The sequence below is a fragment of the Propithecus coquereli genome, unplaced genomic scaffold, assembly GCF_000956105.1.
Source record: "Propithecus coquereli isolate 6110/MARCELLA unplaced genomic scaffold, Pcoq_1.0 Scaffold3, whole genome shotgun sequence".
Lineage (NCBI taxonomy): Eukaryota > Metazoa > Chordata > Mammalia > Primates > Indriidae > Propithecus > Propithecus coquereli.
The window spans coordinates 21543290-21553864 of NW_012148618.1; the positions used below are offsets into that span (position 1 = coordinate 21543290).

Genomic DNA, 10575 nt, shown 5'->3' on the forward strand with positions numbered 1-10575 from the left:
CCTGAGGTGGCCTCGGGCCGCGCGGAGGCGGCGAACAAGAAAGGGAGACTCTGGGGGACGAAGCGTAAGAGGGGCGGGCCGCTAGCGGCTTCCTCAGGAGGACTCACAGTTGCGCGGCATCCCCGGGCTCCTGTCAAAAGCGCGAGCGTCAGCTATCCCTACGCGTCCACTAGAGGTCAGCTTCTGCGCGCAAGCTGGGGCGAGCGGCTTTTTCCCCGCGGGCTCTTGCGCCCTCCAGCGGCCTCTGTCGGGAACAACACAGGGCTTGTTCACGTGGGGCGCGAATAAAGATTTCTTCTTCAAAAAACAGGAAGTGCCTACGGAGGCCGGGCGGGCGACAGCCGGGCATGAAGCCGGGCGGCGACCGGAGCGCGGGCGGTGGCGGCGGCGATGAGCGACATAGTGGAGAAGACTCTGACGGCTCTGCCGGGGCTTTTTCTGCAGAACCAGCCCGGTGGCGGGCCCGCGGCCGCCAAGTCGTCCTTCTCCTCGCGGCTGGGCAGCCTAGTCCGCGGCATCACCGCGCTCACCTCCAAGCACGTAGGTGCCCGCCGGGCCGGGAGGTCAGGGACGTCAGGGTGAGGCCCCCGCTCCGGCAGGCCCTGGCCCGGCGGCGAGACTCCAGGCTGGCCCTCGGGCGGGGCTCAGGGCTGCCTGCGTGTCGGCCCGTCCTTCCGTCTGTCTGGAAGCTTCACTTTCCTGCCGGGACTGACAGCTGGGAGGCCGGATTTCCACAGTTGGCCCTGACACTGATTTTGTTCTTGCAGATCTCTTTAGCCTCTGACCCTCCACAGATTGTCTCAACGTTGAAGTGGAAAAGTACCGATACGTGTTTCATAGGTTGTTTTTAGAATTAGATGAGATGTCAAGCGTGTGGAAATACCCAGTGTGATGGAGGCGTCAGGCATTATTTACCTTCTACAAAGTTTCTTTCTCTGCCAGCTTCCTTCTCTCCCCGAGTCCCTTCAACTGTTAGCTGTCACAGACCCGAACAGATCCTGCCATCTGAGCCTTCTGTTGACTTATCTTTGGGGACCTTGAGGTTCCTGGGTTAGGCCGACGGGTTGAGCAAAGAAAAAGTGTAATTCTCCCCACGTGTAAAATTTGCTGAGTAAGTCTTTGCCTCAGATCGGCTTTGAAAATTAGCAGTTGTAGAAGTTATTAAGTTCCCGCGGACTTTTTGTCGTTGCACTGATTGTGTAGGAAACTGATTTAAAGCTTCAAGGAGTTTAAATCTTAAAAAGAGCATGTGTTATTGTCATAATTTATTCAACAGATATTTATAGAGCAAGGTTACGTGTTAGACACAGAGGAAAATAAAGTAGAACACATTCCTTTTTCCCAAGGAACTGACTATCCATTTTGGGTTTAAGGCAAGTAAAAGCATGACGATGAGCCAGGTGCCGTGGCTCACGCCTGTAGTCCCAGCTATTGGGGAGGCGGAGGCAGGAAAATTGCTTGAGCCCTGCAGTTAGAGGTTGCAGCGAGCTATGATCTCGCCACTAGACTCCAGCCTGGGTGACAGAGTGAGACCCCGTCGCTAAAACCAACAATATATTTAAAAAGCATGACTGTAATGCGATGTGAGTGCCAAGAGGGAAGAAAAGACAGAGAAGAAAAAGTACTTAGAAAGTTTAATTTTTTTTTTTTAAATCTGAAATAAGGTGATGCTATACTGGAGAGGGTCAGCTTCACATTCCAAAATCATCGTTTGTGGACTTAATATTGTTTGTCTTAAGGTTTTTTCTTTGCTAAATTTTTATGAGATGCTGAATATAATTTTTAAAAAATTTAGTTTTGGTTTTAAATCGCAGTTTGTAACTGTAGATAGGCATCCAGATATGGCAGTACTTCACCTAATCAAACCTCCTAATTCAGTGTGTAACTTAAAGATAGCTTTACATTAGCCAAAAATGGGGCCAATATTTAAGTGCTTAAGGAGGTACAATACAATGCAGACAGTAGAAGTGACCACATTGGGGTGTGTGTGTGAGATAGGAAGTGAGGGAAAGAATGTGGGGAATGAGGAAAGGATAGGGAAGAAGAATAGTTCAAGGAAGAAGACTTATTTCTGTTTCTGCATTCTTACCCTATTTCTCTATTCCATGAAGACTTTTTACTTTATAAGGAAGAAGTGAGACTCTTATCCTGGGCCAATATATGGAGAATTTCTTTCTACCCTCTCTCTCCCTTTAGTTTTTTGTTTTTTTTCCTCTCCCTTTAATTTTAAAAAATCATTTTCTGCCATTCTACCATTAAGGGGACAGTGACTGACTAAAGAAAGGAGGGTTGGTGGATTAGCCTGGAAATGTTCTCCCCAGGGATAATTCAGAGGGTTAGTTAGAAAAATGCCTTTATGTAGATCTCAAGCACTTAATCTTTTTCTCTCCTTTAAAATAATCTTCCTTTTGTGTTGAAAGTATTTTATTTATTTATGTATGAAAATGAATGAATGAATGACAGGATCTCACTCTGTCACCCAGGCTGGAGTGCAGTGGCACAATCAATCATCGATCGCTCACTGCAGCCTTGAACTTACGGGTTCAAGCGATCCTCCTCCCGCAGCCTCCCGAGTAGCTGGGACTACAGGCGCACACACCAATGTGCCTGGCTAATTTTTTCAAAAAATTTTTTTTGTAGAGGCAGGTTCTCGCTGTGTTGCTCAGGCTGGTCTTGAACTCCTGGCCTTAAGAGATTATCCTTCCTTGGCCTCTCAAAGTGCTGGGATTGCAGGTGTGAGCCATCGTGCCTGGCTGAAAATATTTTAAATTATATTTTTTTCCTTTAAAAAATACTGTTACAGTTTTAAAAGACAGTTATTAAAGCATTTAAATATTTTCACTTTTTCAGGAAGAAGAGAAATTAATCCAGCAGGAATTAAGTAGTCTGAAAGCGACTGTTTCTGCTCCTACTACAACACTGGTAAGTTTGCATAGTCAGTGCCAACATATTTTGAATTTGAAATTTGGTTTATCTAATCAGTTGCTAACATTTAATTTATCATAGTCAATATGAGTTATGGATCATAGCAAGCCAAACATTAACTTCGGCTTTTTATTATTGACTGGTTGTACCAGAACAAGACTTGCCTGACTGTGTCAAGTCAGGGCCAATGTGATGATAATTACATAAATGTGATGATATTCCTGGGACTCCAGTGTTGATCTTACTGTTTTAATGTTGTGCACTTGAAAAAAGTTGGGATATATCATTTAACATAATATTTTCAGATCTGAATTGATACATTGTAGATCTCTAGTTTTACTATTATATCTTTGGGAATATAGGTTGATTGAAAAGGTAGAATAATTGTGTTCTTGCTGAGAAAGTGAATATATCGCACAGCAGCTTCATTAAGACCCAGTTGTTTTACAACTTGGTTCCATATAATTTGATTTTTCAAACAGTATTTATTCAGCGACTTTTTTTTTCTTTTTTTTTTGAGACAGAGTCTCACTGTGTTGCCCGGGCTAGAGTGCTGTGGCGTCAGCCTAGCTCACAGCAACCTCAAACTGCTGGGCTCAAGCGATCCTTCCGCCTCAGCCTCCCAAGTAGCTGGGACTACAGGCATGCACCAACATGCCCGGCTAATTTTTTCTATATATTTTTAGTTGTCCAATTAATTTCTTTGTATTTTTAGTAGAGACGGGGTCTCGCTCTTGCTCAGGCTGGTCTCGAACTCCTGAGCTCAAACAATCTGCCCGCCTCGGCCTCCCAGAGTGCTAGGATTACAGGCGTGAGCCACCACGCCCAGCCCAGCAACTGTTTAATGAGTGACCACTATAGGCAGGCAACTGTGGGGCTATCCCAACATAGGTAGATTAAGACCCATTTTTTTTTTTTTTTAATGAGATTTTTTCAAGCAACATTTGTTCAGCAAATATTTGGTGAGTGCCTTTTGTGTGTAAGCCACTGTGGGAATGGTTTCCCTCCTGCTCAGTAAAAATATCAGGGTGATCAATTTTGCCAGACTACATGAGTGTGAACATAAATAATACTTGTAAAGCCTTAGAGAATGTAAATATTTCTTTTTATGGTTATAATAATAATATGTGAGCAAATAAAACTCAAAACATACATAGTTAATCTATCTGTGTGTATATGTATGTGAATGTTTGTATGTCTAGATGTGTGTGTCTACGTGTAAAATCATTGTGCTTCATAATACTTGATAGAAACATTAAGCAGAAATAGTTTCTCTTTTTTTACTTTGTTAGATTTCTATTTTCTGTTATTGGCATCACTATGTACAGTTTTTGTTGCTACATGGCATAAATCTGGTTTTGGCAGAACTAAGATAAATAGATATAAGTTAGGAAGCCAGAGTTTGAAAGGAAGAGTTTATAATAATTATGGCCATTCAACTCTACAACTACAGAGTAGTCTGTCCCTGAGATGATCATGTCTCTACATGGACATGGATGACAGTTTGTTAGAGAAATTGTAAAGACAATTTCTCCATTGGGGAATGCATTTTCTTCTCTAAAAATAAGAGAATGATAATGTATACAGTATAATTTTACTTAAATAAAGTCCATAATGACTTTGAGTAACTCTGAGATAAGATGTTACAAATCTAGCATTGAAACATAATGACTTAAGTTAACACTTTCACTTCTGATTAATGTAGAAGTCTTCTAGTATCTTTTAAGTTTGTTTTCTCCGCATTTGGTAGTCTTAATTGATGTGTTAATGAATTAACTTTTATTGTTCTAAGCATAAGTGACCTGAATTAAATCTCATTCCTCTAAGATTTTCCTGTGGTTTCTCTTTAAACTCTTCGTATTTACACACATACATAAAATATTAAACATTATTATCCTTGAAGTATTTTATTTTACTGTTTCTTAAGCATGTTGTGATTTAATAATCCCGTAATATGCTAACCCTAATTAATATTTAAATGTTAAAATAGCCTTTTCTTTATTTTGAAATGCATTTTATTTATATTTTTATTTCTGATTAAAATTTGCTATAAATATCCTTTTTTTTGAAGAGACAGGGTCTCACTCTGTTGCTATAAGTATTGAGAAAGCAAATATTATCATACTGATAAAACAAATTTATAGAATCTCTTCAAAATTTTTAGCTTGCATTGCAAATATTGAAAGACCCCATTAAAATGTTAAATATTATTGGAATGGCTACACCATTAATGAAAACATGCTTCTTAGTTCATAATAATCATAAGAGTTATTAAAAAAAGTGCCTATAAAAATAAACTATTCTGTATTGCATATAGCATAATAATTCTGAAGAAAGTCCAGGTGCAATTTGATTTTTAAATGTGAAAAATATTTTTTTAATAGAAATTATTACCAACTTGTGAGAATGTTATGGATGTTTTCATTTGCAAAGTATATTGAAATGATGTGCTGCATTTTAGAAGCCAAGTAAGATTGCTGTGGATGAAATTTTGTCTGAGGACCATATGAATCACATTATAACCAAATTTTACATTAGGGACACATAAAATTAGAAGTAGCTACAGTTGATTTATAGTATTGCCACTAACAAAATAGCGAAATAATTTTATTAACCTTGATACAGTTGGCAATGAAGATTGGGAGCAACTTTTATTTATAAAGTCTGATATTGAGTAATTAGTTATTGATAGTATTATAATATATACATTATCTCTTCAGTGCTGGGCTTAAAGAATTCCTTTTAAGTGATTAGAACATAATAAAAATATCAAAACATTATATTTATTTATATAGTTACTAGATATTTTACTTTTCAGAAAATGATGAAGGAATGTATGGTGAGACTTATATATTGTGAAATGCTTGGGTATGATGCTTCTTTTGGCTATATACATGCAATCAAGTTGGCCCAACAAGGAAACCTCTTAGAAAAAAGAGTAGGTAAGTATATGTTTAAGACTTTCATACTTTAATGTTGTCCTTAAATTTCTAATTATTATATAAAACGAATGATGGTAGTTACGTAGTATGTTTTTAGAACACTGCATTATAATTTCCAAAACTTTAAAAGGTAACACTTCAGAAACTCAAAGCCTATAAATGAAATCAGTTTTTCTGATTCATAGCATTTTGGAGTTATAGAGAAGATTAAAAATTACTTGGTCTTGTGATGGTGGTTAGATGACTATATATATTTGTCATAACTCATTGAACTGTACCATTGAAATGGGAGAATTTTCTTGTATGTAAATGGTACCTCAATAAAGCTGATTTTGGGAAGTCTATCTAACTTCATCAGTTTAATGGTCAGAAATGTTTCTTTATAGAATGAAAACTGAAATTGATTAGAATAATTTTAAATATCTTGTTCTTAGTTTCACAAGTATTAGCTCTGAGGATCAGAGGTATCATTTTAAAAATTTTGTTTCTGTAGTCAGAGACTATTAGGGCTATTAAGAAAAATTCTTTTAAGGACTTAAGTATTTTATTCATAAAGATTCAGCTTTATATCAGAATCCCAAGAAGGAAGCACTTTAGAGTAGCATAGGATAGAACATGTTCTTTATTCAGATGGATTGATGCTGTCACGTTATAGAGGAATAGCATTCTTCACAAATTATATTGATCTGTGTCATCAGATGATGGGGTGGAGGTGGGAGAAGTCATGGTAAAGATTCTGATACTATGTGCACATATCATTCTACTTTTTGAGCCCCTATTCACCCAAAATATTCTTCTAGAATGTCCTCTAGCATCCTGTTTCTCTCTTTTCATATTCTGAATCAAGTTTTAACTCTTTTGTAATCACTCAGGTAGCTCCTACCATCTGTTACCTGAAGGGGTGGGGAGCCTGTGGCCTTGGGGCCACATGTGGCCTTCTGGATCCTTGAGTGCAGCGTTTAGACTGAATCCAAATTTTACAGAACAAATCCTTTTAATAAAGGATTTAATAAAGGGGCTGCACTTGGGGATCTGTAGAACTACATGTGGACTTGGGGCCGCAGGTTCCCCACCCTTCTAAGGTCCCTAAAGGCAGAACAATTTTTTTGAGTTATTAAAGTGGTTTTCATTAGTCATTTGCTTTCCTTAAAACTTTGATTTCTCTTAGGCTTTATACAAAAGTGGAATTTTATTTTACTAATGTTTTATTTCAAATAGACTTGTAAAGCCCTTGCAGTCATACTCACTGGTTTTCTTATCACCCAAAACCTTGAAAATTCACATAAGTCAGAGAGTTTTCATATGTCTAAAGTCTTTCTAATGATGTTGCTTTTTTAGTTTCTGAAAGGTTATATATTTACAGTGTTTTCCTCTTCTTTTGGTTCCTAAGAAGAGATCAAAAGGGAACTTTTCAACCATTGTTGAGCAGTTTGGGAAAATTATACTTCATCCTTTTCATTTATAAGAAGAAGCATGTTAGATGTGAATACATTTGGAAATGTCCAAAATTTAGCCATGAGAGGAGACAGTGATGAGAGATTCCAGGGAGAAGTCTGATATTTCTTTGCCTGTTTTCCCATCTTATCTTTACTTCTCATTTCCTTTACTTTTCCACTTCTCCTCTCTCGCTATTTCTTTCCTTTCTAATGTTTTCCTTCAATTTTGAACCATTTTCTTTTATTCTTCTTTTGTGTTAGGTCATAGCAGTTGAGAAAACATTAACGGCTCTCAGTGTTATCTATTTTGTTAAAGACTTTGGAAGACAGATCCAAAGAAATTAACCTTTGATAGTGAAATTTTGGCTTCAGTAGAAAGATATTTATGACCAGAAAGTCTTCTTGGGGACTATCTGTTTATAACATTTATTTATTCAGTATTCATGGAAGAGATACGATGGGTGCCCACTGTATGCCAGGTGCTGTGGTCAAACATACAGATGGGTAACTTACATTACTCTCATTTCGAGGATCCCTGCAATGACAGAGGAGAGGACAGAGGCAAACGTGGGAATTAGAAGTTACAATGTAATGTTGTAGTTGCCTTCCGCTAAGACATGAACTATGTGTTGTGCTCATACAGTCAGGCATAAGAACAATCATGGAAACCTTTGTTTCCCTGGTCTCAGACTTTGAGGAAGACAATATGCTGATTAGATTTCATACGAGAGTTCTGAAATGAAGCCACCTTGCAACCTGTTTAAATATCGCATGGCTAGAGTTTAGGTAGACTTACCTTTGGTCCTGCCATTTTTGTTTTAGCTTCCTTTGGCATGAAGAGGGGCCTTAGTCCTGCTCTTTCTTATCTTTCTTGTTACTTGACTGTCTTCCATGTTAGCATAGGCAGGTTATTTTGAAAAGAATAGATAGTCAATAAATATGGATAGTTGGTGGTATAATTATTTTGTACAGCTGTTGCTACATTTTGTTTCTTAGACTTACATGTAATTTTTTTCATTTGCAATTTAATTTTATTTTTAAAATATGTAAAGCATTTTGGCTCACTTTCACCTCTAGCCCTGCCACCCACTTTGCTCCTTACCTTCGTAGGTAACCATTTTCATTAGTTACTGATTAATCTTTCCACTGTTTCTTTTTGAAAACAACAAGTAAAGTATGTGCACATACTCAGTCTCTCTTACGTGAAAGGCAGCATATTATATACACTATCTTTACCCAAAGATAGCATACCATATAGATTATTCTACAGGTTGTTTTGATGTCTTCATACTTTATACAGTTGTATAATTTTCGCTGGGTAGATGTACCGTGGTTTTTCAATCAGATCCTTGTTGGTGGACATGTGTATTGTTTTTTATTTTTTGTTCTCATAAATAATGTTGCAGTTAATAACTTTGTACATATTTCATAGTTATGGAAGCTTATTTTAAAGGAGACCTCAGAGTCATTTTTATTGAGAATCATCCTTAGAAAAATATTTTCTTGCCAACAAGAAAGACATATATCTCTGTAGGCATCAGATATTCTTAATATGTGTCATTGGGTGGAAATCATTTTTTTAAGATATAATTTAAACCTTCCATATGTCTTCACTCTTGTACTACTAATCCATCCACTTTCCTGAGATTTAAGGTCAGCTTTGGTGCTTTCTCTGATGAAGAATGCCTTCTTACTTATTTATATACTGGGGAGGCACAGCCTTCAGTACAAGTGAAAGTGTGCTCTCCCTTATTTTTTGTATGAATATTGTTGAATAAATAAATTTCAATACCCATTAAGTCAGGCATTATGTTAAATGCTTTATCTTATGAGATAGTATTTATCTTAACTTTAACGATATTAAAACTGAGGCTCAGAAAGTTCAAGTCACTTGTCCAAGGTCACAGAGCTAATGAATGGTGGAGCCAGAACCCAAATTTCTGTGAGTCAAAGCCTATATTTTTGTCCTATACCTCACTCTTAGTCGTATCAGATATACTCTGTAATCATAGTTATTCTTTGTTTCCCCGAAAATATTTTCATTTTTTGAGTCACAGAATGTCTTTTTCCCGTTTTTGGATTGTCAAAACAGTTAAGATATTCTTTGTATAACGCAAAGAATTAAGGTTTCATTGAGATGGTCTCTGGATTAGTTCGTTGACCTTGATATTGGTGACTTGGGAATGGGTGATACCTGAGCTGAACAGGTGAGTTCTCAGCAATCTAAGACATAATCTCTGCTTTAATTGCTCTCTGGAGTTTTCTTTATTTCTTTTTGGCCCTGGTAAGATTTTTTTTCTCTCTTAGGATTGTGGGAGTAATAGCTCTGCTCTGACCTTCAGTGACAGTGTTGCAGTTGGTTATGCTGCTACTTCTCAAATGTGAGAATAGGAAGTTTCTAACTGTTTTTCCATGTTCCACAACAGACACAGATAGTATCGAGGCTGGGTAATAATGGGGATGGTTAGCATTAGAATCTCTAATGAAGCCTGGGCAATGTTATTTCTACAAAAACCAAAAAAATTAGCTGGACATGGTGGTGCATGCCTGTAGTCCCAGTTACTCGGGAGGCTGAGGCAGGAGGATTGCTTGAGCCCAGGAATTCAAGATTCCATTGAACTATAATCAGGCTGCTGCACTCCACCCTGGGTGACAGAGTGAGGCAGTCTCTAAAAAAAAAAAACCCTTATGAAAGGGCTGAAAGAATTGAGAAGAACAATGAAAAACAGTGAGGATAGAGGGAGTCAGGCCTCAAGGTAGACTCTGTGGAGAGGCAGTACAGCACAGAAGTTTACAGTCTGGACTGACTCCTACTGTCTGGGTTTGAGTCCTGGCTCTACCATATAATAGCTGTAAATTTTGGGAAATTACCGTTTTTGGGGCCTCATTATTATATTGGGTTAATAATACCTACCTCACAGAGTTGGGAGGATTAAATGAAGTAAGGCTTATAAAGTACTTGACCCATAGTAACTGTCTAATAAATGTTAGTTATCAATATGAAGGGTGATAGAGAAAATGGCATGTAGTATCTAGATTCCATGTACATGGCATTTGTCGTGATATGAATATATATTCTCAGTCCTAAAATGTACTTTTTAAATGTTTTAATATTATTAAAATAAAAATGCTAATTTAAGCCAATGAGTGCATTTAATGTGGTAGACAGAGTTTCTTTCATCAACAATTGTAATTCATTTAATTTAGAAAATAAGGTATTGTGTGTTGCTTTATATATATATATGTGTGTGTGTGTGTGTGTGTGTATATAT

The 10575-nt window shown here is 37.6% G+C and overlaps 1 protein-coding gene across 1 annotated transcript in view; it reads left to right on the top strand.

Moving 5' to 3' along the window:
• Positions 1 to 390: 390 nt before the first annotated feature.
• The window catches only part of AP4E1 (adaptor-related protein complex 4, epsilon 1 subunit), a gene marked incomplete at its 3' end in the record, with an annotated part of 79068 nt that continues 68883 nt past the window's right edge, over positions 391 to 10575 (top strand). Inside the window, exons 1-3 of the mRNA XM_012649157.1 lie at positions 391 to 540; positions 2851 to 2922; positions 5744 to 5867. Of these exons, the coding sequence (XP_012504611.1) occupies positions 391 to 540; positions 2851 to 2922; positions 5744 to 5867 (346 nt within the window). The remainder of the gene's footprint in view (positions 541 to 2850; positions 2923 to 5743; positions 5868 to 10575) is intronic.